The sequence below is a fragment of the Urocitellus parryii genome, chromosome 15 (genome assembly GCF_045843805.1).
Source record: "Urocitellus parryii isolate mUroPar1 chromosome 15, mUroPar1.hap1, whole genome shotgun sequence".
In the NCBI taxonomy this organism is placed as follows: Eukaryota; Metazoa; Chordata; class Mammalia; order Rodentia; family Sciuridae; genus Urocitellus; species Urocitellus parryii.
In genome coordinates this window covers 47,808,105-47,836,046 of record NC_135545.1, presented here as the reverse complement: position 1 = coordinate 47,836,046, position 27,942 = coordinate 47,808,105, and the positions used below count along the sequence as shown (strand labels likewise).

Below are 27,942 nucleotides of genomic sequence, written 5' to 3'. Positions count from 1 at the left end.
GGCTCATTTCTATTGAATTATTAATAGCTCTCTTCATCTCACCCCACCTAGTTTGCCTCCACCTCCACAAATGTCTTGAGGTAATTCCTGGGGGCTCAGGAGCCTGACTCAGTAAGGACTGCAACCAGGAACCAGCTGGAACACAGCATAAATTCTACAGGAGTCCCTCAGGAGAAGCAGGGACACAGATCACATGGCAGCATCAAGTTATTGCACATGGTCCTTTTATTCTCTGCAGCAAAAAGTTTTCCTACCTGCAGACCCAAAACTCTCTGGTTGGCAGAGAACTGTTATCTACAGACACGATCATGAAGTTGTTAAATAGCAATCCTGGGGTAGTAGTTCTAAATAGATGGCATTGATATGAAGGGCAGTAATGTAATGGGGCACCGAGTCACAGGATGGCTCTCAGGTGTGTTCCAGTTACTGCTGGGTTAGGACGGATGGCGCTGTTTATAAAGTTCCAAGATTCTAATGTCCTTGTGGTAGATGGAGAGCTCCCAGCTGGACTGATGTATCCGGGTGAGAGGGAGACACCTGCCAGTGAGAGCCCCCCTCCCCTCAGTTCTTCACGTCTCCTAGGCGGAGCTGGGCAAAAGAAGTGGCCAGCTGTAGTGCCTCCTGCAGGCAGCCCACATTCTTGCCTGTGGCCTGGGCAGACACGTCCTTGCCACCACCTTTGCCATCCATTAGGCCTGACACCTGCTGTACCCACTCACTGGCTTTTAAGCCCCGGTTGGCTGCATTCTGAAAGACAGGAAGGGGAAGTGGGAGTCAGGTCAGAGGATAGGATTAAAGGGGCATGGAGGGAAAGAAAAAGGAGGGAAAGCCACTGTTACCCGCCTCCTGCCCTGGGTGTTGCTGCCAGAGTCCGAGACATACTCTACAAATGGTAGAGGATTAGTCAGTGGCCACTGCCAGGATGAAGAATGGCTAAGCCAGAAGTCAGCCAGTACAGTCACACATAGTCACAAATGAAAAGGCCTGAGGGTAGGTGGTACTGAAAAAGGTGACACACAGGTGGACAGGAGGTTGGCTGTTTTTTTTACAAGGGCTGCACACACATAAATGGGTCTCAGCAAACAACAGAAGAACCAAACTCTGAGAAGCCAGATTGTGCTTCCCTGAGGTGCAGAGGTTTACAGGCTTTGGAACAAGGTTGCAGGGAGTTCTGACCTGGGTGACTTGACACAAGCAGGTGATCTTGCCAGCCTCATTGTCCACTGTGAAGAGCATGGCAGACGTCTGTGGGGAATGCGTCTTGAAAAGCTTCAAGGCTTCATTCAGAGCCTACAGGGGGAACCTAGTGTTAGGCTAGGGCCCTGGGGCAGGAGGCCCTGCTCTAAATCAGGGAGTTTACAGAGCTCAGCCCTCAAGCCACCACCCCAATTCCTTCTAAGAGCAGGTGCTGTCCCTGGGAGCCTGTATGAAGAAGGACCAAGCCCAGAGCTCTGCCCACATTCTGGCTCTGAAGTTTGCCTTATAACTCCAGGGAGCTGCTCCTTCTTCCAGCTCATATTTCTCCATGGCTCAGTCTAACCTTAATCCTAGACAGCAAGCCCTCAGTTGACCACATGGCTCAGAGACTCAAAGCGCACCCATCTGCCACCAGAAGGCTGATGAGGCCTAGAAGGAAGGGGACATGCAGTGGACAGGCCGGGAAGTGCCCAGACCCTAGCCCCTGATTGCCTTGGCTGAGGCGCCGCTCTCCATCTCCAGGATAACCAGAGGCTGGTTGGGGTTGCTGTCGATGAGCTGCTTTGTTCTCTCCAACACCTACAAGGAAGTCCAGCAGAGTGTCAGGCCAAAGGCCCAGACCCCGAAATCCAGGCAGCAGTCACCCTAGACTCTGTCCAGGAAATCCTCTTGGCTCCCTTCCTGCCACCAGCACAGCCAGGACTCACTCGCTTTTGGACGTCAGCTTTGCTAGCGCGGTCTAGGTCATCCATGATCTTCTTCAGGGATTTCAGAGTCTCTCGCAATTCGTCCTTCTGCCACTGGGGGATGACTGCAGTGGCCAGTGCCTGGAACAGGAACCAGAAGACTAACTGGCTCTGGGCTACATGGTGCTAGGATATGAAGCTCCAGCCCACCCCACCCTTCTTTTAAACCAAAGTCCTCTCCAGCTTGTGTCTAGGAAAAGATATTTGCTGGTCTTCAGACCAGTCACTGTAGCAATTGCAGCAGTTGTCACAAGCAAGGCTAGAGAGAAAGGGGCACTATAAAGAGGGCTCAGCTCTCATGTAAGACCTGGTCCTTACCAGGCCATGAGCACAGCTGAGAAGGCTTAGGGGAAGTTCCAGATGTTAAGAATCACCAGGCAGGCCTGGAAACAGTGGACACTCTCCCTCCACACCTCCCTCACCCCCACTCATGCTTAGAAAGGGCTCTCCTGCCAGCTGCACTGGAAGCAGTAGGCAGGGTCCAGGGATTTGTAGGCCAGCATCAAAAAAGTCCCCTTTGCAAGGCCACTGGATAACAAGTCAGCCCAGAGGCTACAGTGAGAGTTCCTTAAGAACATGGAGGGCCTTGCTCCATAGGCACACAAGCAATGAGCAGGCCAAGGAGGGAGTAAGGCTGTCCTTACCTCACCAAGGTCAGCAATCTCCCTCTGTACATCCTTGTTTGGTGCGGTCTGGGCCTTCACTTTGGCCTCCATAACAGACAAAGATTTCTTCAAGCTCTCTGCCTTCCTGAGGGCCTGGGAAGGGAACAGTCAGATCTATAAATCTGAGTCATCCCCCACTGGTCTCACAGCTCTGTCTGTAAATAGCTACAAAAGGAGCAACAGCACGTGTGGAGCACATGCTCTAAGAGACCAGAAATTTCTTTCCTCCGGGAAGCAAATGCTGACAGCCTCCTGCCCCAGAAAGGAGCACCTTCTTCACATGCCCAGTCAGCAAAAGTTGCCTGCTACATCAGGCTCAGGATGTCCAAGAAATCATAAATCAGGAGCCCTTTTCAAACTGTGAAATGACTAGTCCTCAGGATTTGGCACAAACTATAGTTCCCACTCTCCGAACATGCACCTCTATGTCCTGCACCTCACACTAGGTAAACATCCTTAGGATAGGTGGAGAAGAGAGGGAACCCTTGAAGCCACAGCAAAACTTTGGCTTACCCTCCTAGACATGGATGTACTGAGACAGAATTTACATACATTTAAAAGATTAATCATAACAGCTGGGAGTTAAACACGACAATGTGGTGGTGGCTTTCTTCTGCCAGGTAGAGTTAACTGGAGGACAGGTGGGGGTAACAATCTGGATTTTCCTTCTGAATACAGCAGCCACAGAACTGTTTGCTCCATGGATTCCCAAAATGGGCTCCCCCTGCCTTGTTCAAATAAACTACACACCTGCCTGCTGTGCTCACCTTCTGAGCTTCAGCACCTGTGACAGCAACAATCCTCCTGATACCCTTGGCAATAGCTTCTTCAGTCACAATCACAAAAGCTCCTGCATGACTTGAATTCCGCAGATGCCTGAATGGCAGAACACAAATCAGGAGTGAAAGGAAGCCCAGATGTGCTGCTTGTCATGTTCTGATTTGGGGGAAAAAAAAAAAAAAAGAAAGGAAGCCCAGGATCCCTAGCCACCTCCCTACCCCTGGGGAGCCCATAGCTGCTAGGCTGAACCCCATGGGGTCATCATCCCTCAGAGAACAGTGGGTAATTACCTCGTATTTAAGGAAATTTCAGAACACAACTCTGGCTAAATAAGAACAGTAGAAGCAGTAAGGGAAAGAGAGAGAAGGCCTGGGCTTAAGAGTGTTCTGACACTGGGTAGACACCATCCCTCTGGGTTTCAGTCTTTTCATGTATAAAATGGGGATAATTCTCCCCCACATGGCTGTTGTGAAATCAAATAAAATAAACATGAAGGTGCTCTGTAATCCCTAACATCCAATATTAGGGCTGACATAGGCTCTACATGACGTTTTTGGTCCTTTGGTGGAATGTAAGCTATATTTTTATATCCCTGCTCACAAGGTAAGAATATTGGAGGATTAGTTTTGACATCTTTCCACAACCCCTTAAACAAATAGGGTCTTATTCCTCAATAATTCTCACAGTCATTCTGTGAGGGTGGTATGAAGTCTTTGAAAGTTGTTTCAGGTATTCGGGAAGAAGTGGCATTTACTTGAAGGTCCAATTCAGTTGGCAGGGGCCTAGGACTTGCTCCCTTAGGTCCATCACTTGCCCTCCATACACCCCACCTGTTCATTGCCTAAGGCCTGTAGGAAACCCTGGCTAGGCTTGGCTATGGCCTTAAGAATGTTCTTTCCACCAGGCTTACTCTGAAGCTTTCCAAGCCACCAAGACCTTCCCTAAAAGACCCCACTAGCTCTGAGGGAATATAAGTTGATAGAAATAATTGGCTCTCCCAGGCTGTCTGAGCCAGGTCTACCTCATAGCCTGCTCAGGGGCTCTGAGACAACAGGCTTAATTCCTCAGATGCTGCTAAAGCTAGCAAAGGAAATGAGGTGAGGTGCCAGGAATGAATGGGGCTGAGACCAGACCAAGAACTCCACGAGCACTTCATGGCCTTGCTGAATCCTGAATTCACACCAGCATTCTTGTTAGGATCAGCCCGGGGAATTTAGGCTAAGTGTGTACACAATGCTTTTTACCTCCTCTTCCAGGAAAAGTATTTCATCACAAACCCAGGAAATGTTAATGTCAGACACTGAAGGCTCTGATTAGAGCACTGGGATTCTTGACAATACTATTTAGCAAGCACTTATCTGTGGACTTCATTTCAACCTTGGAAAAACCAGAGTTAGGGGCTGGAAATGTAGTTCATTGGTATACTGCTTGCCTAATATGTGCAAGACTCTGGGTTCCATCTCAAGCACAGTAAAACAAACAAACAAACAAACAAATAAATAATAAGCAAGCAAACAAGAAAGGAAGCTGGCCAGGCACAATGGCACAAGCCTGAATTTCAACTATCTGGGAGACCGGAGGCAGGAGGATCATAAATATGAGGTCGGTCTGAGCAATTTAGTGAGACCCTGTCTCAAAATAAAAAGAACTAGGGATACAGCCTAAGGAGAGAAGGAGGAGGAAGTGAGAAAGGAAAGAAGACATGAGCTAATCTAGCTAGCCTATTACCTCAAAGGTATTGCCAATTTAACAAAAGGCAGGTGCCACATCTATTGCTGCTCCTCCCACAGTACTCACGTTCCACCACAGAATTCAACTGAAGTGAGGGAGCCAGCAGGCCCAGAGGGGTCATCCAACAGCTCAGACACTGGGACCCCAATGGAGACAACTCGCACAGGATCCGGATAAGTTTCATCAAACACAGCCCGCAAGCCCTGGATGGCTTTTGCTGCTGCCAGGGGACAATCTTGGGTGTAGACAGGCTGCCAAGAAAGAAGAAAAAAAAAAAAAAAAAAAAAAACTGGGAAAAAATCTTTCCTGAAGATGAACCAAGAGGCACAGAGAACAGCTACATGACAGGCTGAGGCAGGAGGATCACAAGTTCAAGGCCAGCCTTTGCATCTTATTGGGTTCAGTGGTGTGGACCTATTGGCAGGACTCCAAGGCTCTAACCCTAGCTCTGCCTGGCATGTGCCCCAAGCCTCCTGAAATAATGTACCAGTACAAGACAAAGGGATCAAGATGGGAATTTCCAACATTTTGTTAAACTGTAAGCCAATTCACATGTGGATGCATGTAGGTAAATAGATATTAAACAGAAATATAGCTGGGCACAGTGATACATGCTTGTAGTCCCAGATACTTTGGAGGCTGAAATGGGGGGATCACTTCAGACAAGAAGTCTGAGACCAGCCTGAACAACACAGAGAGAATCTACACACACAGAAACAGATAACTAGAAGAGCTCTGGTTGTCTAAGGAGGGAACAGGTTAAAGACTGCTCTCTCCCACCACCAAACACTACCTTTGCCCACTACAAAAGCAGTTTGGAAAATTATCTGCTTTAAGCAAAGCTATGTGCAAGACACAATATGGTATAATAGAATGAAAGCACTTGAACTGCTGAGCCTCCATGATAAAAAGTGATGGTGTGGGAAAGGGTGAGGGTCATGAATTTAGACAAGTCCAACCTACCTTGGCTGCCTCAATCATCTCATTAGCAATCTCTTCGGCCTTCTTGATCTGTTGGGTGGACATAGCTCCCTTAGCAGTGAAGTCAAATCGAAGTCGATCAGGAGCAACCAGTGAGCCTTTCTGATCAGCTTCCCCAAGCACCGAGCGCAGGGCAAAGTTCAGAATGTGCGTAGCTGTGTGGTTGCTCATGACAGGTCTCCGCCGGGGCTGTAAAGGGGAGAGGTGGCTGATATTTGGGAAATGATTGGATAGCTATAACAAATGGCCAGTCATCCCCCAATACTAGAATTTTCAGTTAGATACATGGCTGTCCAGAGTAAAAACTTCATTTTCCAGCTTCCCTTGAAAGCAGTAAGTTCAGGCATATGACTAAGTTCTGGCAAAGAGGATGTGAGCAGAAGTGATTAGTACCCTTAAGAGAAGGGGTGTGCACCTTTCACTTTCACTTTCTAAAACCAGAATAGTCAACTATGGCCTATGGGCCAAATCTGGCCTATTGTCTATTTTTATAAATTTTTACAAATAGTTTTTTTGGAACACAGTTAAACTCATTCATTCACATACTGTCTACAGCTGCCTGTGCACTACTAGAGCAGAACTGAGTAACTGTGATAGATAGCATGTGGTCCACAATGCCAAAATAGTTACCATCTGCCCCTTCATGAAAAATAATTTGCTAACCTCTAGTGTAGACCATGGGTCTGATAGTTATCATTACAGACCATGAAGTCCTAGGCAAACCCCAGGAATGATGGAGCACCAAGTGAGGAGAAGCTGAGCTCTGTAATTCTGTGGAGCAGAGTCTTATGTTACCTTGAACTTCTAGGTGTGAAATATATATTGCTATCTCACTTTAAACTATGGTTTTGGAGCTCTGCTATCACATGCAGTAGAGCCTAGTTCTTAACTAATTTAAGCTTCTGAAGAAGTGCTTAATGTTAGAAGAGAAATCCATGGAACAAGTCCATAGGATCTCAACAGAAAGTAGTGGTAAGACCACTGTTGAAGGAACATGCAGGTTTTACTCAGTCACATCCCTCACAAGCCATAAAATGTACCAAAATTTACTCCTACACCCTACTTATAATTTCACTTAGGAAGGACAATGATGGGACAATATAAAACTGAAGGAGATGATTACTAACAAGATCCATAGTGGCCAATATTATGCAACTCACCTCATCAATAAATAGCCGGACCTGATCCCCTACTTTCAAGTTGCCGTAGATTGTTCCTATGTGGAGCACATACCCTCCTCGCACCTGAGCATTCTTCACTGTGAACTCAGTTTTCTAAGGGGAGTCAAGCAAGAAACCAACAAATGATTTTTTCAAAAAACATCATTTCTCTCTCTAAATTTATGTGTGAGCCTAGTGTGGTGGTGAATACCTGTGATCCCCATGACTTAGGAGGATGAGGCAGGAAGATTACAAGTTCAAAACCAGCGTCAGCAACTTAGCAAGGCCCTAAACAACTTAGGGCAACCCCATCTCAAAATATAAAAAGGTCGGGGCTGGGGTTGTGGCTTAGTGGTAGAGTGCTTGCCTAGCATAAGCGAGGCCCTGGGTTCGATCCCCAGCCCCACATAAAAATAAATAAGTAAAATAAAGATATTGTATCCAACTGCAAATAAAAAATAAATATTTTTTTAAAATAAATAAAAATAAAAAGATCTGGAGATGTGGCTTAGTGGTATATTGCCTAGGTTCAATCCATGGTACCAAACAAAAACAATCTAAGAGTGTGTGTGTGTGTGTGTATGTATAAATTCACATTAAAATTAAATTCATATATGTTAAATATTAAAATTCACATGTATAAAAATTCTCTCTTCAGGGGCTGGGGATGTATCTCAGTGATAGAATGCTTGCCTAGTAAGCAAAAGGCCCTGGGTTCAATCCCCAATACTGAGAGGAAAAAAAATTCTACCTTTACATATATAAATTGTACACATACATGTATTTTCTTAAGACACTCTTGGGGCTGGGGATATAGCTCAGTTTGTAGAGTGCTTGCCTTACATGCACAAAGTCCTGGGTTCAAACCCCAGCACTACAAAAAAAAAAAAAAAAAAAAAAAAGGGCCCTCTTTAGTGGTTTCTGTCTATATACATATATACAATACCATTACATATGTTAAATATACATACATATACACAAGATTGAGAAGCATCTTCGAGAATTTGAAAGCCATTATAAGTAACCAGTGTTTCGGGCTGGGGATGTGGCTCAAGAGGTAGCGCGCTCGCCTGGCATGCGTGCGGCCCGGGTTCGATCCTCAGCACCACATACAAACAAAGATGTTGTGTCCGCCAATAACTAATAAATAAATAAATATTAAAAAAAAAAAAAAAAAAGTAACCAGTGTTTCATCCAGGCCAAACCTGGCAGGGTGTGGTGGCACATGACTGTAATCCCAGCTACTTGGGAGGCTGAGGGAGCAGGATAATAAATTCGAGGACAGTCTCAGAAATTGAGACCCTGTCTCAAAATAAAAAATGGCTAGGGATGTAGCTCAGTGATAAAGCACCTATGGGTTCAAACCCCAGTACTGGGTGGGAAGCGGGTAGGGAAAAAAAACAAAAAAATAGAAGCCAAACTCAGCAGTGGCTAAGCTAAGGGCCGAGTTTCCTACAAGGATGCTTGCCATTCAGAGAACTACCTCTCCTTATTCATGAGGAAAGAATGCAAGAACTAGGGATGACCCGTGTACCCTGGTTCCAAGGATCTTCCTTACAAGGATACCTAATGGTCAGGAAAGCAACAAGTATAAGCAGCTCTGTTGGTTGTAGAAACACGGACAATGAAACAAAACTCAAAGATCTATTGAATGGGGCTGGGGATGTGGCTCAAGCGGTAGCGCACTCGCCTGGCATGCGTGAGGCCCGGGTTCGATCCTCAGCACCACATACCAACAAAGATGTTGTGTCTGCCGAGAACTAAAAAATAAATATTAAAAAAAAATTCTCTCTCTCTCTCTCTCTCCCCTCTCTCACTCTCTCTTTAAAAAAAAAAAAAAATCTATTGAATGAATTGGTGTTAATATACTTTGTATATACCCAGAGATATGAAAAAATGTACTCTACATGTATAATAAGAATTGTAATGCATTCTGCTGTTATATATAAGTTAAAAAACATTAATTAAAAAAAAATATATTTATTAGGTGTGCTCCTCAAGGCCTGGAGTGCTGAGGAGCAAATGAAGGTTCTGGGCTCCATACCCATGCCTCCCTAGCTAACATGGAAGAACTGCTGGCTTACATCCTCGCTGCAGTCATCAACCTTCACCAGGTAGCCTTCATCGTAGATCTGCCCTCCTTGTTCAGCATAGAAACAGGTCTTGTCCAGCACCACTCCACACTCCTGGCCTGTAGACACCTCTTCCACGAACATCTTCTCCCTCCGCAGAGCCAACACTGTGGCCACTGCACTCTCAAACACTGCTCGGTGGAAATGCAAAGATGGGAGAAGACAAGATCAATGACTCTCGTGAGAGGTGCCTGGATAACAAAGCAAGACCCCATCTTTAAGAAAAAAAAAAAAAAAGAAAAGAAAAGAAATAGCCTGACACAACTGTATAGCATTAAGGGAAAGGCTTTTGGGAGATCTGCTGCAGGGCACCTGATTTCTCAAAACACTCTAGGTAAGGGGCAGACAGCTCAGAAGAAGAAGGCCAGCAACATACCATAGCTACCACTGGAATCTGAATAGTAGTTATACTTTGGAGAATCGTCTGTGGCCTCCAGACCCTTTGCCCGAAGCTCTTCAATAGCATAAATGTCCAGCATAATGAGGTCTTCTCCACCTGCTCCTTTGCCCTGTGACTTCAGCTGTCAATAAGAGACAAGCATTAGTTACCTTAAAGTGTATAGGGGAAGAGAACATTAAAGCCTGGAAAATATATATATATATATACACACCTTGGGTATAGTTGCAAAACTATACCCAAGGTAAAGCTCTAGAACAGTATTTTCCAATCTTGGTACTCTACTGACATTTTAGGCCAGTTCATTATTTTTTGTGGACATGGTCTCTTGCATCAGATAATGTAGAGTAGCATCCCTGGCCTATACTAATGAGATGACAAGAGCATCTCGCCCCTAGTTGTGAAAATCAGAGATATCTTCATGTATTATTGCCAAATGGCCCCAAAAGGTGCAAATTCACTCCCATTTGAGATCCTCTAGTAGGGAAAAAATTTCAAAGACCTCAATGGAAGGAAAGTCATGGTTGCTTTGTAGCCAAGTCTTGCCTGGGTTTCAAGGTATTGGGTTTCCTGATCACTCTCACATTCCTTACCTGGGCTAGTTTCCTCTCCTCTTCAAAGCCATCCATATCTACCACCATGCCCTTCTCTTCAGCAATCAGTCCAGTGAGATCCACTGGGAACCCATAGGTGTCATAGAGGAGCCAAGCAGTGTCCCCTATATAGCACAAGGGAGTTGCATCAGAATAACATGGACAGCCCCCTTATTTTCCATGTGGAATCCTCCCAAGAGGATGCTGGGAATGACCAAAGGGATTAGAGTCAAGGCAAGTCAATATTAGTCCTACAAGACTTGTCAGAATACCCATAAATCTATTGGAAGTGACCTGGAGGAAGTACAGGGTTCTTGGTAAAGTTCATTTCTTGATTTGAATTAGCGTGTTCAGTTTGAGAAAATTTAGATTCTTCCCTTTATACATAATACTTCAATTTAAAAAAAAAAAAAAAAACAAGCTGGGCCTGTAATTCCAATGGCTTGGGAGGCTGAGGTGTGAGGATCGGGAATTTAAAGCCAGTCTCAGCATTTCAGCAAGGCACTTAGCAACTCAGCGACCTTCTCTCTAAATAAAATACAAAAAATATGGCTGGGGATGTGGCTCAGTGGCTAAGCATCACTGGGTTCAATCCCCAGTACCAAAAACCAAAACCAAAAATCCTTTGAAATTAATTATCCATTTGGTGAAAAATAAAGCAAGTTGCAAAATGGTATATGCCAAATGTTCCCACTTTTGCTGAAAAGCATACACATATATACAAGCATTTAGAGAAAAATCCTGAAAACACCAAACTCTATTACCTCTGAAAAATAATTTGGGGAAAGGATTTTCACTTTTTACTTCTGTATTGTTTGAATACCTTACCATAATAAAGTATAACATTTATAATTTTACTCTTAATCCCATTTTACACCAAAAGCAGTTTGACCCAGCTATGCTCAGCCTCGGCACATATGGGAGCCCCACTGTAGGCCTGTGAATGAGGGCCTTGCCTTTCCTAGAAAGATGCCACAGCCAGTATGGAGGAAGCCACAAACTGTGCCTCACCAGGAATGGTCTTACAGTCTCCTAGGCTCTGAATTTTCCGGTCCAGGATGCGACGTCCTCTGCTGAGAGTCTTGAGAAACTGAACTTCTTCTTCATTAATGATGTCCTTCACCATGTCTGGGTCTTTCTTTAGCTCAGGAAATGCATCTCCCTGACAAAGAAGGGGGGTGCTCAAGCCAGAGACCATTCCAGGATCCCTCTTACAAATGCCCATTAATAACATGCTGCCTCCCACTCTATCCCTCTCAGAATATGGCTTTAGCACAAAAGAGGTATCAGGGAAATGAACCTACCAGGGACTGGACAACAACGTCCACTAATGTAGCAAAGAAACCCCTGCTGGCATTGAGTTTCTCGTGGGAGTATCGAACAGCCCGGCGGAGAATCCGTCGCAACACATACCTGTAAGAGGCAAAATCTAGTGCCCTGGCAGACAACATTCCCAGCTGAGGGTCCTGTCATAGCGCCTTTATAATTCCACCCAAGGCAGCATGACCAACTTTCTGTCTTGCATTTTTTTTTTTTTTTTTTGCAGTGCTAGAGACAGAACATAGGGCCTCATGTGTGCTAGGCAGGTGCTCTACTACTGAGCCACATCCCCAGCCCTTTGACTTGCTCCTGCATAGACTTTTTTCTATCCTAATCCTGCTTCTTTTTGTTTTCCCCAAAGTCACTAAGATTAATTCCAGCATAAACTCAGTAATACACCCCCAATTGCATGTCAAAGGTTAGCTAGACTAAACCCTAGTTTGTTGTCTTTCCACGTTTGGCTACCCAGAGAGAGGCAAGAACAAACCAGATGCATGTGATCTCAGGCCCTGCCTGTCAGTAATAAAATTTCCTGGGGATAGTTAATACCTGAACCTATCCACCCCTGCCAAATTTCTATCATAAAACCTTAAATAAAAGACTCAAGATAGTGATATAGTGGCATCTCTTTAACATAAGCAGAAATTCCCTTTATTCCTTAAAAAGAAAAAATCCTTCCACCTACCCAGAAGACAAAAACCAATAATAAAGTCTGGTATTAAGTTTCAAAGAGTCATAAAACTCATGGTATCCGTCCAAACACTACCCAGTATGTATATACTCACCCCCGCCCTGTGTTGTCAGGCCGGCCGCCATCAGCCAATGCCACAGTAATGGTCCGAGCATGATCAGCCAGCACCCTGTAGGCCATGTCAATCCCATCAGCATCCTCAGCACCAACTTTCCCAGTGTACGGCCGGGCACCTGTACCCTACAGGTAAACACCCAGACACAGCCCATTAGCAGACAGCCCTTCTGGTGCTGCCTTGGCCAAGGAGGGTCTTAAAGGATTGTGGAGCATTGGGAGAAAGGATGACTATTTTGCCAGATCCCATAACCCCAGGAAAGGCGACCCTAGGGAAAGCAAAAACCCTCCTGCCAGCCCCTTACACTCAACAAATTGTACTGTCTTGTGCCTAGAGTCTCATGCTACTGGCAATGAAATAAGCAGATGGTAACAGGTACCGATGGCTGACAAAGCATATGGTAATTTATCTTTGAGTGCTGCAAAGATCATCAGCATTGCAAAGCCTAGAAACCTCTATGGAAGTTTCAATCTTTGCAACAGGACCAATACCTTCTGAATGGCTTCAAAGTAAGGAACAAAAAGGTCAGTGTCATAGTTAGACATCTTGTTCTGCAGCACAGACACCAGTCGCTCCAGCCCCATCCCTGTGTCAATGCTTTTCTTGGGAAGAGGTTTCAGAATGCCATCGGTCTCCCTGTATAATCCAGAGAAAGGAAGAAGCTGAAGCAAGGACTCAGGTTGTCACCTCTTCAGGTCCTGCTGGTCAAAACTCACAATGCAGTTTATAGCCTATGACTATTTGTCATTTGCTTTTGTCTGGTTTGGTGACAGGGGAGGGGAGGAGAGAAAGGCAAAAGAAAGGGCAGTACTTTGGGGTCCATTTTAGAATGAGGAATGCTTCAGAGAAATGAGCTTTAAAATAGCAGCTCAAATGTCAACAGGAATGCCATTACAGGAGTAGCCCTCAAGGTACTAAAAGGGATAAAATTAGTTTATAAAAGAATAGGCCTAGCTCTACCACAGAGATCAGTGGAGAAACCTGAGAATAAAATTTAAAGAACTGCCATAAGATCTCATGTCTCTAGAGGTGACATGAGTATTGCTCCACTGTCCCTAAAGATTAGGGTCTGAAAAGAACCTTCAGCCACAAAGACGGTCACATAGCTGATTCCTCTTTCTCTGCTTGACTCAAGGAAAGGTTCTCCTCTTAGCAGGACTGAAGCAGGATCCCATTGCTACCTGTTATACTGGATGAACACAAGGTTCCAGATCTCTAGCACATTGGGGTCATCCTGGTTGACGAGGTGTGCAGCATCCCGACCACCAATCCGATCATAGTGGATCTCACTGCAGGGACCACATGGGCCTGTGTCACCCATCTCCCAGAAGTTATCCTTCATGTTGCCAGGGAGAATTTTGGTGTCATCCAGCCTAAACACAACAGGGAAGATAAGCCCAGTTACAGTCACTGACAAGAATCCTGCCAAGACTGCTTCCACCACAAAAAGAGATCCTTATGATTTCTCCTAAAGAAGGCCTGCTCTTTGTAATTACTAATATTAAGCCTAGCCTACACACAAATCCTACTAAAGTTTATTTTATTTTATTTTTTTTACTTTGAGACAGGGTCTCACTAAGTTGCTTAAGGCCTCACTAAGTTGCTCAGGCTGGCTATGAACTAGAGATCCTCCTGCCTAAGCCACCCCAACCATTGGGATTATAAACCTGCACCACCATGCCCAGCTAACAAATGTTTTCTTTGCAAATGATCCTTCATCTTTCAAAATGACTGTTACGCTTTGTAAGTGGAGGTGGTCTGTTCATAACAAAACTCATGAAATTCAACTGCTTAGGGCCTGGGGGCATAGCTCAGTGGCTATATGAATGCTTAGCATGAGGCCCTGGGTTTAATCCCCAGCTCCCCTCTCCAAAAAAAAAAAAAAAGGAAAAAAGAAAGGAAAATTTAATAGTTAATGTAATAGTGTTGAGAGGTGGTGGGACTTTTAGACGTAATTTGGTCATGAGGACTTAACCTTCAAGAAGAGATTAATATAGCTCCTGCAAGATGGGGTTAGTTAAGCTGGACACAGTTGCACTGTGGCTTTGGAGGCTGAGACAGGATAGCAAGTTCAAAGCCAGCCTCAGCAACTTAGGCTCTAAGTAACTCAGTGAGACCCTGTCTCAAAAAAATAAAGAGGGCTGGGGATGTGGCTCATTAGTTAAGTGCCTCTGGGTTTGGATCTGGGTCAGTGGTTAAGTACTTCTAGGTTTAATCGGAGGTACCAAAAAAAGAGGGGGGGGAGGGAGAGGGTGTTAGTGATATTGAGAGCAGAGTTTTGTGAGTGTATGAGGCTGGGCATCAAACTCAGGGCCACATGCTTGCTAAGTACACACTTTACCACTAAGCAACACTCCCAGCTCAAAAAAAAAAAAAAAAGAATTAAAAGAATTAAAAACCATTTGCTTTGTTGAAAGTTGCTAAATAATAAAGCACTCAAAAGAGATCTTGCTCGTTTGATAAATAAAGTACAGGATATATATAAAGTCAAGTAAAACAAGATTCAAGTACAGTGAAAGTAATTTTTTTTTTTTTTAAAGTCAGCCACAGTGGCACATGCCTATAACCCCAGCTACTTGTGAGGCTAAGGCAGGAGGATCTCAAGTTAAGGACAGCCTGGGAAACTTAGTGAGACTTGTTTGTCTCAAAAATCAAAGCAGGGTAGGTAGGGGGCATGGCTAAGTTGGTTCCATCTGCATTACAAAAAAAAAAAAAAAATCAATTAAGAAAAGACAGGGCTATGGTTATGGCTCAGTGGTAGAGCGCTCGCCTAGCATGTGCAAGGCTCTGGGTTTGATCCTCAGCACCACATGAAAATAAATAAAAATAAAGGCACATGTCCAACAACAACTAAAAAAAAATTTTTTAAAAAAAAGAACAAATGATACAATACTGCATCCAAGTATAACAAGAGAGTTAATAAGAAAATAAGACAATGACAACATGGACATCCCAGTCCCCTATATTCAGATTCTCCTTGATACAGCACAAATACTATTAAGATTTCAATATTATTTTAAGTGTTCAAACACAAACACATATAACTCATCCATTGTGTTCACTTTTATAATACATTATACATTAAACTTTAAAAAAACTTTCTTTTTTCTAATCCTGTTTGATACCATTACATTTTCATAAGAAATAAACTATTTCATATAAAGAACACCACTTTTGAAAAAACTAGTCTACAAAAATATGAAAAAGAGCTGGAAGACTACGTACAGAGTATACAATTACTGAAAAATGATTAATCTTAGAGACTTTCATTTCCTATTTTCAACATTTCAATAGCATTTAAATGTTTACAACACATGCATTAGAAACACAATTTTTTTTTGGGGGGGGGTGGGAAGGGTAATGGGAATTTAACCTGCAACACTTTATCATTGAACTACATCAACAGCCCTTTTTATTTTGTGACAGATCTTGCTAAGTTGCTGAAGCTGCCCTCAAACATGAGATCCTCCTGCCTCAGCCTCCAGAGATTATAGACAGGCAACACTGCTCCTGGCTAGATACACAATACACTAGATACACAATTTTTTTATATTTAATTTTTTTTAGTTGTAGTTGGACACAATACCTTTATTTTATTTATTTATTTTATGTGATGCCGAGGCCTCACACATCCTAGGTGAGCACTCTACTGCTGAGCCACAACCCTAGCCTTAGATACACAATTTTTTTTAAAAATATTTTTTTAGTTGTTGATGAACCTTTATTTTATTTATTTGTATGTGGTACTGAGAATTGAACCCAGTGTGTCACGCATGCTAGGCAAGCGCACTGAACCACAACCCCAGCCCCTATATACACAATTTTTAAAAATTTATAAAACACAAAAAATGAGGAACTCTTGTGTCAGCTTTCAACAATAGAAGGACTGAACATATTAAAAAGCAATGAAGCCGGGTGTGATGACACATGCCTGTAATCCCAGGGGCTTGGGAGGCTGAGACAGGAAGATTGTGAGTTCAAAGCCAGCCTCAGCAACAGTGAGGCACTAAGCAACTCAGTGAGACCCTGTCTCTAAATAAAATACAAAATAGGGCTGGGGAGGGCTGGGGATGTGGCTCAAGCGTAGCATGCTCGTCTGGCATGCGTGTGGCCCGGGTTCGATCCTCAGCACCACATACAAAGATGTTGTGTCTGCCGAAAATTAAAAAAATAAATAAAAAAAAAAAATAGGGCTGGGGATATGGCTCAGTGGTGGAGTGTCCCTATGTTCAATCCCCAGTATCCCCCCCCCAAAAAAAGCAATGAATACATCAAAAGATATTTACTCCTGAGGCTAGAGATATGTCCAGTATAGAACATGTGCCTAGCAAAGCTCTGGTTTTGGAACCCCAGCAGAGGAGGAAAAATAAAAAAGAATAATTACTCTCAGTCACCCTAACGTGCATCACAAACACACATCCCAAAATGAGAAATGGCAATGTACTTAAAACCATAAGATTTTGAATTCAAAATCATAAACTCTGGCACTGAGTTTAGTAATCACTCCTCTCTACTCTCTGCAAATGAGTTGCATTCTTACCCCAAATTTTGCCAGATCTGTTTGCACTCCAGATCTGGTTCTAAGCCAGCTGCTTCATCTCCACCAAAGTATGTAACATACAGTCTTTCAACTGGAATGCCAAATTCTTGGGTGAGAAGTTCCAGAGCCATTTTACAGGCCAATTCCTACAAAAATAACAAAATGAAAGATAAAGTAGATGGCCAAACCAAAATATCCTAAGAACATGAAAACTATAATATCTTCACTATAAACTCAACCAAATTCAGGATGAATTTATGTAAGAAATACAAAATGAAATCATCAAATTACAGATATTATTTCTAGGGGTATTAGAATTAACAAATGTCCTTCACTATTAATCTTCTAGATGATGATATTTCATGCTTTAAAAACAAACAAACAAACTTGTTTCCTTAATGGAAATGATCCCTTTATTTAAAACTCCAAAGGTTCTTCTGCACTGAGCTTACCTTGAAGTAATCTCCAAAAGACCAGGAGCCCAGCATCTCAAAGAAGGTGTGATGGTAAACATCCTTGCCCACATCATCCAGGTCATTATGTTTGCCTCCAGCCCTGATGCATTTCTGGGTATTGGCTGCTCTGCTCAGTTTTGCCATAGGGTGAGATGGATCAATAGTGTTCAAGAAGATAGGTTTGAACTAAAAAAAGAGAACAGGACAGTATGACTTTTGAGCTACAGATTATGTCAGGTGGCCATAACCTGGCAGGAAAAGAACACACACAAATTGTGCTTTGGATTTAGTGAGCCTAGAATATAAGCACTTAGAAGCAGGTAGCTTGATGGAACAAAGCAGAAATGAGCAGCTTCTACCCAAAACTAATTCCCTAAGGATTTCCACCACTGCCAATGATACCACCTATGCTAGGGAAGGCCTGCCAGATGGAAGTGGCCAAGGGTTTTTCTTCTTCACAAGTCTCCAATGTTCAGGGTTTTTATAATCCTCCTGGAAGAATTTATTCTAAAAATTGATATGCTTGTTTAGGAATAAAAGTGAGAAAGAAAATTTGAGACATATTAATGGAGTGAAACTTGCGCAGCTTGGTGAATAACTAAATGTGTAGAAATAGTATTTCCCTGCTGAGGACTTTTCGAATCATACTTAGATGTATCATTGCTATTAGCTTGGTCTTACTCTTCCCAGTAGGAAATGTCCATTTAAGCACCATTACATGTAACCATGTAATAAGTTAATTAAAATAAAATAATTAGTAATTATGATTATTACTATTATTTTTGAGTGTTGGGGATCACATCCAGGCCTCAGATATGCTAAGCATGTTCTCTATCACTGAGCTGTGGCCCCAGCCTTAATTAATAATTTATTTTTTATTTTTTATTTTTAAAGAGAGAGTGAGAGAGGGGGAGAGAGAGAGAGAGAATTTTAATATTTATTTTTTAATCACTGGTGGACACAACATCTTTGTTTGTATGTGGTGCTGAGGATCGAACCCGGGCCGCACGCATGCCAGGCGAGCGCGCTACCACTTGAGCCACATCCCCAGCCCCTTAATTAATAATTTAAAAAATTAAAAATTCTGTTTCTTATTATAGGTGGTGCACACCTATAATCCCAGCAGCTCAGGAGGCTGAAGCAGGAAGATCTCAAGTTCAAAGCCAGCCTCAGCAACTTAGGGAGGCCCTAAGCAACTCAGCAAGACCCTGTCTCTAAATAATATATAAAAAAGGGCTACAGATGTGGTTCAGTGGTTAAATGCCCCTGAGTTCAATCCCTGGTACCAAAAAAAAAAAAAAAAAAAAAAAAAACCAAAAAAACAAACAAATAACAATAACAACAACAACAACAAAAAAGTTTCTTCGTCACACTAACTTGGTAATTCCATGTGTTTGGTTGCTACCATATTGGGCCACAAAGATATGAACATTTCCATCATTGTAAAAAGTCTACTGAATAGTCCTGTGCTAGATCATGAACTCCTTAAACATAAAAATTACCTCACCCATCTCTATACATCCCGAGACTGGCATAATCCCTAAAAAAAAAGTAGAAGTCCAAAAAATACCATTTTAAATTGTTTAAAGAAAAAAAGAAGGTTAAGCTATTTATGATCTTGAGGCAAAGTAGCACAAAAAAAGTTTAGGAAATGACTGCCTAGATTCAAATCCACAATCTGGCATTTACCAGCTATGTAAGCAGAGGCTACTGATTCAGAGCTTTTAGCACTTCCGTAGGGATGACAACAGTGAAAGTTAAATGAGTCAACTATGTGGGAGACAACAGTACTAGCACACAGCAAGTACTACACACAGGATAACAGTTCCTATTATTAGGAGAATATTTCCAAACACTGGACCTCTGTGGTTCTTACAGAAGCAGCTCATTTGAGAGAAGATGGTTTGTGCCCTGGTATGCCTGAATAGAACAGAACCTTTCCAGTGTTCCAGAAAACCTATCCCCTTGAAAGAGTCCACCTGATATCATGTCCCATTTCCAGATGTATGCAGAAGACTCCCATATTACTGAAAACATGTTTCATAATTTTACAGTTAATGATATAAAAGGAAGAAAATGTTCCCACTTCTTGCAAGTTTCCATACCAAATAAGACATCTGAGAGAAAATAAAATGTTAATTTATCCCAGAGAGTGAGGAGCATCCAAATGGCTGGTGGATCCCTGGGCCTGGGCTGCAGGGGAATCATAGTAGAAAGCCCTGAGAGCACTACCTAACCTGCATCCACTTCCAAGTAAGGATCACCCTAGTAAACATTTCTCAATGCCACAGACTAACCAAAAAACTTCCTTTAAATTCCTTTAAGCTGGATGTTGTGGTGCACTGCTGAAATCCCAGTGACTTAGGAAGTTGAGATAAAAAATCACAAGTTTAAGGCCAACCTGGGCAAATTAGGGACCCGTGTCTCAAAAGAAAAAAGAAAAAAAGGCTGAAATGTAGCTCACTGAGAGCTTGTCCCCAAGTTCAATTCCCAGCACTGAAAAATAAATTAAAAAATAAACTCCTTGGGGCTGGGGCTGGAGCTGGAGCTCAGTGGTAAAGTGCTTGCCTAGCCTACATGAGGCACTGGGTTTGATCCTCAGCACCACATAAAAATAAACAAATAAAATAAAGAAATCCTGTCCATCTACAACTACCAAAAAAATAAAAAATAAAAATAAATAAACTCCTTTATGAGGCTTGAGGCATAGTGCAGTGGTAGCATGTGCTAGACTCTAGGTTTCATCCCTGGCACCAAACTCTAGGTTTCATCCCTGGTGATTGAATCCAGGGTCTTTTGCATGCAAGGCAAACACTGTTCCAACTGAGCTATATCCCCAGCTCCATTTATCGACTTTCTGGTAACAAAATATATATAATAATTTGTAAAGGTTTTCAAGGGAAGTGTGTCTGTAAATGCAGAGTGTGATAAGAAAAATAGATTCTTTTAAGGAGGCCAGCTTCACAGAGATGTTTACATTTCAAATTCAAGAGAAGATGTTACTAATTGGGCTCCATGGTAACAGCTGGCAAGGGGAAAAAAGAAAGGAGAGAAGAAGCTCTCCCCTTCTCAGGTGCTGTCCTTGAAGGGTTAACTTGCCCAGAACAGTGAAAGAAAAAGCTGCTTTTGTGTGAACTTCTGAGCCCCTCCCCCTACACACTGGGCATAAAGTTCTGAAACTGCCTGAACTCAGGGTTCAGATTAATTGATTATACTGAGAGCTTTACCCCCTGAACTTGGCTGCAGCCAAATAAAACTGCTTCCTGCTGTCTTTGGTGTTCTGTCTCATCTGTCCCCTAAATAGCCTAGCATGTGTGAGATTCTGAGGTTTGATTGCCAACAGTGTAAAAAAAAAGAAAAGAAAAAAAAATTATTAAAAAAAAATTTGAACAAAATGCTGAATTTTTTCATTACAAAAAAAAAAGACAAAATTTTATAGACTAGATGGCCGACTATATTTCTTACTTTTTCTGTTTTACTGAAGTGCTAGGGGTTGAACTCAGGGCCATAAACTTGCTAGGGAAGTGCTTTATCACTAAGCCACAAACCCAGACCCACGCTATTATTTTTCTTTAGAGAGATAAATCACATCTCTCTCTCTCTCTTTTTAAAATATATTTATTTTATTTATTTCTATGTGGTGCTGAGGATTGAATCCAGTGCCTCACATGTGTGAGGCAAGCACTCTACCACTGAGCTATAACCCCAGCCCCTGAAGGTCTCTTATCATCATAACTAAAAATAGTTAAGGTCTGAGTACTTACTATGTGCCAAATGCCATGCTAAACATTTTGTATGCACTATGCATTCTTTTTTTTTTTTTGTACTCTGGTACCAGGGATTGAACCCAGGAACACTTAACTACTGAGCTACATCCCCAGACCTTTTTATTTTTATTTTGAGACAGGGTCTCACTAAGTTGCTTAGGGCCTCACTAAGTTGCTGAGGCTGGCTTTGAACTTTCGATCCTCTTGCCTCAGTCTCCTGAGACACAGGGATTACAGGCCTGCATCACCAAACCTAGCTTTCTTTTTCATTTTTCACTGAAATCTATGGGCAGGAAATATTATTCTTTGTTTCACAAAGAAACTAAGGTTCATGATTAGAATGTTCTGCAAGATCACATGTGAGGGTAGTGGTAGAGCACTTTGCCTAGCACTTGTGAGGTACTTGGTTCAATCCTCAGCACCACATAAAAATAAATAAGGTTTATGTATTTTCCTTCTACAACTAAAATAAATAAATAAATAAATAAATAAAAGATCACATGATAAGTAACAGAACTGGGATTCTGTCTCACTCCAAGAACTGTATTTTTATCACTGCTCTGCTGCCTCCTATGTGGATAGTCAAGGAGAAAGAAATCCTTACCTGGTTCATGCCTGCATTGGCAAAGAGCAATGTGGGATCATCCAATGGGATGGTGGCAGATGAATGAACATAGGTGTGCTCATTTCTCTTGAAGAAATCTATAAATCGTGCCCGGATTTCACTTGCTGTTAGGGTTGAATCCATCTTGAAAGTCAACCCAAAGAACTTACCAAAGGAAAAAAAAGAAAAAGAAAAATCAAGGGAACTGGAACTAAAAATAGGCATTACATAAGACTCCCATTTCTCAAGCCAAGTCAAAGCAAGACATAGGTAAGCTATTTAATCTTAAAACCTCTATGTTGTAATGTCCAAGGCTAAAAACACTATCAAAGCGAAACTTGGCTACACCAACAAACAGCAACCCCATCCATTCTTTTTTTCATGCCAATCTCAATAAGCTCAATACATCAACACACCAACTAGAGTAGGAGGATCCCAAGTTTGAGGGCCACCTCAGTAACTTAGACCCTGTCTCAATATAAAAAATAAAAGAACAGGGGATATAATTCAGTGGTAGAGCATTTCTGGGTTCAATCCCCAGTACCACAAAAATAAACAGAAAAATGGAACCACCTTATTTATAACATTATCTAAAAGTCTCTAGAACTCTTTCTAGACCCAACTCTACCTGAAATAAGTTATTTTGGCTGGAGTTTGGTTCCTTTTTTTTGTTTTTTTCTTTTTAAAGTAGTATCTACCTATTTTTGTAAGGATCGCCCACCACACCAAAAAAATACTGTATTTGATTGGAAGTAATTTGTAAACTGTAAGTTCTAAAGGAACAAGATAGCTAATACTTTAAGTCATTTAGCATAAAATATTTTCATGAGGAGGAACCAATAAAGATGTTCACAGTAAAACAGGATACCTTGACTCTCAAGAGTTATGTTTAACTACAATTTCAATGGATTTATTCACCACTTAATCAACACATTACTCAAAACCCTTCTGGCAAAAAGAGTAAAACAGGCTGAAAACCAAAGAGTGGACTATAAATCTCAACACATAGGAACTGGCTGTCCATGCTAAGAGTCAAGCCTTGAATTTTCAGAAACTTTCTCCTACCACATTCTTTCTCACCCCTCCCTGTCATGGCTCTCAAAGAATCTTAACTATGGTGGCAAAAATGAATTGACGGCAGTAATTCTTCCTTTGTAGTATCACATGGCCATTTGAAAATGTTCACCATGCTGGGTGAGGTGGCAAATGCCTATAACCCAGCAGCTTGGGAGGCTGAGACAAGAGGATCATGAGTTCAAAGCCTGCCTCAGCAACTGGGAGGCGCTAAGCAACTCAGTGAGACCCTGTCGATAAATAAAATACAAAATAGAGCTGGGGATGTGGCTCAGTGGTCAAGTGACCCTGAATTCAATCCCCAGTACCAAAAAAAAAAAAAAAAAAAGTTCACCACTTCTCACTTCTTTATTTAAATGGGCCACTTGAGGAAAATAAGCAATTACAGTCCAAGACATTTGAATTTCCCATTTTTGCTTAGTCATTCAACATAATGAATGCATACTATATGCAGGGAATCAAGAGGAATTACAGTATATGGTCCTTCATGGGGAGACCATCATATACAGAAATAATTACAGTGTTATACAAAAGGACCTAATATGTTGGCTATAAGCCCTAAGGAGTCTGGGACTATCAAAAGCTGTGTGTCACTACAACTCATTCATTTTTTTTCAATAGAAAGTCTACATGGGATACAGAGGTAGCACAAAGACAGGACCTCAAATTCCGCTTTCCAGCAGGAATTGTAAAGGTCTTGGCTAGATTAAATCACACTGTGGCTCCAGGCACAGGACCTTGTAACAAGCTCTCCCTCCATGTGCCAGGTAAGCTCCCTACCCACCCCTACTTCTTTCCCTTTTCCTAGTTAAATTTTCCATTTTGATATCTGAATTCCAAAGAAACATATTTAAGGAAGCCTTCGCTTCCGACATTAGACTCCTAGCCCTAAGTGTCTCCCTTCGTAATTTCCAAATGCATTTGATGGCTGTTTAAGACCCGTCTCCCATCGGGATGTAAGTTACATCTCAGTGGGTACCGGGGCTGTTTTTGGCTATTACAGTTTATTCCCGGTATCTAATACACTGGTTACTAAATGCCTATTTCATGATCATTTATGACAATCCTTTACAACAAACTCGCATATTTTAAAGCACAATAGGAAACCCAGATTGTCTGAAAGAGTAATAGCAGAACATGATTCTCAGGGTAAGCCTGGGCTGGTATCAACAATTCCGTTAATTAATTAACTTATTTTTTTATTAGTTGAGGAATTGAGGGAATAGCTCCCAGAAGGACTCCGACCATTCGGGTCACGCTTCTCTGAACCCCCACTCACCGCTAAGAGACTAAAATTGGGAACTCGATGGCCACCGTGATCCTCGCAAGGCCTCGGTCCTCAGCAACTCCACCCGAGACGGCTCCACCTCCAGCGCGCCAAGGGGCTGGCAAGGGCCGCTCTCGCGCTCCCGCCCGGACTCGGGCCCCGCTCCAGCCCAGGCCCGGCTTCCCGTGGCCACGCGGGAGCTGGCCCAGGCACCAGCCGCAGTTGCTCCTTTTCCCCTAGGCCCGGGTCCCGCCCAGCGCCGCAGAGATCTGAAATTTGCCTGCCACCCACTAGGGTCCCGTTCCTAACGCCTCCCTCAGAGCCCACCGGAGGCCCGAGGTTACCTGCTCTCTTAGAAGAGCAAAAGCACAGCTGTACCCGCCCCGGGCTACAACCCGCCGCAACCCGCATCGCCCTATCCAATCAGGGCGTGCCAAAGGAAAGTGCTCCGCTAAGATCTACTCCTAGGAAATATTATTGGTCAACATATATGCCAATCAACCTGATGACGAATCAGCTTATTAATCGGCTTCTGGAAAGGCGGCTCTAGCTCGGCTGATGCAATGGCTGAGAAAGATGGGCAGAGTATGTCACGTGACGGGGATGGAGGCTGGCTCCTGGAGACCGACATTTTGATTTCCTCATGGGAATTACTAACAGTTGACATAGTTAACAAGAGCTGTAGCGTGTGTAGTAGAGGTCTTTGGTATACTTCTCTTCGTTCTAGTTATAGAATTATGTGCAGAACTCAACGGTTCTTATTGTGCTCATGTATACACTTGTTCTTCAGACCTTCAATTTCATGTGGAAGAAATGATCTAACAGTAAAAGACACCTGGCCCTCCATTTGCCTTTGAAAACTAAGCCGGGCATCATGGCACAGGCCTGTAATCCAGTGATTCGGGAAGCTGAGACATAAGAATTGGAAATTGGAGCCCAGCCTCAGCAACTTGGCAAGACCCTGTCTCAAAAACAAAAAGGGCTGGCGGTATGGCTCAGTAGTAGAGCTCCCCTGCGTTCAATCTCTAGCTTAAAAAAAAAAAAAGAATGTAGATCAGTGGTAAAGTACCCTTTCAATACTCAGTACCAGTAATAAACTGTGTAGTAGGTGTTGGCATCCCTTTTTTACAGATGAGCAATGAGCAAATGAATTTGTCCAACTCCATATTGATCATTAAGTCGCAAAGTCAGAATGCAAACTTTTGTCTCTTTAATCACTTCTTTGTTACATACATCTTCGGTATATCCAAATACACGGAAGAAAATTGTGCTGTTCATAACTTGGCTACAGACAGTGCAGAAGAATATAGTTTTTAAAGTAAAATAGCATCCTATACAAATATGTAAAGCTCCTAAGCCAGTAAAAATAAATTGCTTGATTAATTCCCCACTTCACAACAATGTACTAAGAGTAATCATACTAACAATTGTTGAGTACTAAGTATACACCAGGTACTGATCTAAGCTTCTGATCCTCACAACCAGCCCCAGAAGCAAAGCTTTAGAAAGTTTGATGGACCTGAAGGGATGTGTATTCCTCAACCACTAATTCCTCAAATACGTCACTACCATGTGTTAGACCCTGAGGATCAACATTTTAAAAAAGGCAGACACTGCCCTACTCTCATGGAGTTCCAGGTCACAGAGACAGACATTCAGCGACAAATGACAAAGCTGGATATCAAAAACGCGTCCTCTGCAGGACGCTAGTGCTGGTCTTTGCCTGTCGTTCCCCCCTCGCTCCCCCAAAGTCCCTGGTCTTGCACCAGACAGGCCTGTCCCATTCTGTCAGGGGATTGGCTGGGCGGCTGGCTTCCGGCCTCCGCCAATGAGGCTGAGGCTTACCCTGGGCAATGAGTGGCAGTTGGGGGAGTGTAACCGCCATGCTGAGCCGTGATGGCTTGGGCTGCCAGCCGTGGCCGAGGCCGGGGGAGGTTTTCACTCGCCCTGGCTGTGAGCCGTGTGAGTATTTGGGAGGGTAGACACAGTCCCTGGTTTTCCGCATTTCAGCGTCTTCCTTGCCCCTACCTCTGGGGGCAGGGGGATAATAATAACTAGAATTTATTCAGGCTTCACCATAAGCCAGGCACTAGACCTCAAGGCCTTTGCTTTGTGATCTGGTAGATTCCTTTGCCGTGTGTTATATACCTATGATTTTAGAGGAAACTAAGGCTGCCCAAGACCACGTGGGAGCAGACGCAAATCCAGGTGTTCTTATTCCCTTGAAACCTCTCTCCACACCCCACTTTGGAAATCAGGTTCCTTCTTGGTAGGAGTCTCGCCATGCTCATATATATGTTGGGGGCAAAAAGTCTATACCACTGAGGTACATCCTCAGCCCTTTTTATTTTTTCTTTTGAAGCAGGGTCTCCCTGAGCTGCTTAAGTCCTGTTAAAGTGCTGAAGCTGGCTTTGAACTTGCTATCTTCCAACCTCAACCTCCTGAGTCGCTGGGATTATAGGTGTTGGCCACCATACCTGGCTTTTACTGTTTTTTTTTTTTTTTTTTTTTGGGGGGGGTGTTATTTTTTTAATATATATTTTTATCTACATTTTTTAAAATTTATTTTTATGTGGTATCGAATGTGTGAGGCCAGTACTCTGGCTGAGCCACAACTCCAGCCCTTTTGTTTTAATAGAAAAAGTAATACATGCTAAAAGTGTATACAGGAAGAACAAGTGTCAATTCCAGAATAGCTGTTGTCTTGATATGGGTATGGAGGGGGACTTCAATTGAAGTTTTTTATTCATTTGTTTTGTTTTTCAATGCTGGTGATTAAACCTAGGGCCTAGCACGTGCTAGGCAAACTCTCTATACTGAGTGACATCCCCAATAACCACCTTTCTTTTTTTAATGAAAAAAAAAATTCTTTTCTTGATACTGGGGAAAGAACCCAGGGGCATATTACCACTGAGATACATTCCCATCCCTTTTAATTTTTTTTTTAATTTTTATTTTGAGACAAGGTCTTGCAAAATTGCCAAGGCTGGGCGTAAACTCACAATTCTGCTTCAGCTGCCTATTTGCTGGGATTACAAGTCTAGGCCACAGAGACCCTCTTGATTGTTTTATTTTTATTGTTTTGGATTGAATGCAAGGGGACTTAACCACTAAGTCACATCCACAGCCCATTTTTATCTCATATTTTGATAAAAATTAAAATTGTTTAGGGCTCTGCTAAATTGCTGAAACTGAATTTGTGATCCTCCTGCCTCAGCATCCCAAGTTGCTAGGATTACAGGTGAGCTACCACACCCAGACTGTTTTATTTCTTCAGCCTTGTGGTGGGCATCTGGGTAATTGTTATTCCTTTTCCTTTTTGAGATAGAATTGTAAAAGGAAAAGCATTGAAAATAATTTCAGAGGATGAAGTACCAAAAAGAAGTCTCCCACCCTATCCTAACACCCCTCACCCCAGAGACAAGCTTCAATTTTGTGTGTACCTTATGCATTTTCCATTGTGTATACAAAGCATATACGTGAGTTGAGGGTTTTTTTTGTTTTGTTTGTTTGTTTTTTTTGTTGCACAAGTGGAACCTGTTATATACCTGTACCTCAGGTAATCTGATTTTTAACTTTTATTAAACTTTTTTTTTTTTTTGTGGGGGGTAATTCCTTCTTCAACCCTGTTAAAAATTACATAATTTCTCTGAAAGAATTTTCCTTGGGTGGCTTCTCCCTTGATGAGATAGAGGCCATGGCTCCCAGGTTGTTTGCCTTTTTCTTT

The 27,942-nt window shown here is 42.7% G+C and overlaps 1 protein-coding gene across 2 annotated transcripts; it reads right to left on the bottom strand.

Annotated features, from left to right (window-relative positions):
• Nucleotides 1-213: 213 nt before the first annotated feature.
• On the bottom strand, nt 214-24,635 carry Aars1 (alanyl-tRNA synthetase 1). Of its 2 annotated transcripts, none has more exons than XM_026399201.2 (21): nt 24,560-24,635; nt 21,875-22,039; nt 17,501-17,689; nt 17,049-17,194; nt 13,690-13,881; nt 13,000-13,144; nt 12,488-12,633; nt 11,687-11,795; nt 11,394-11,544; nt 10,383-10,507; nt 9,769-9,913; nt 9,345-9,523; nt 7,261-7,374; nt 6,083-6,289; nt 5,186-5,370; nt 3,376-3,484; nt 2,588-2,701; nt 1,905-2,024; nt 1,690-1,776; nt 1,177-1,290; nt 214-747 (listed from the first exon to the last, which is right to left on the bottom strand). In XM_026399201.2, exons 2-21 carry the CDS (start codon nt 22,016-22,018, stop codon nt 562-564), a joined length of 2,907 nt encoding a protein of 968 aa, XP_026254986.1. In that variant the 5' UTR covers nt 22,019-22,039; nt 24,560-24,635; the 3' UTR covers nt 214-561. The 2 variants fall into 2 exon arrangements, with proteins under 2 accessions (XP_026254986.1, XP_026254985.1); XM_026399200.2 differs by having other exon boundaries at nt 24,228-24,630.
• Nucleotides 24,636-27,942: the final 3,307 nt, after the last annotated feature.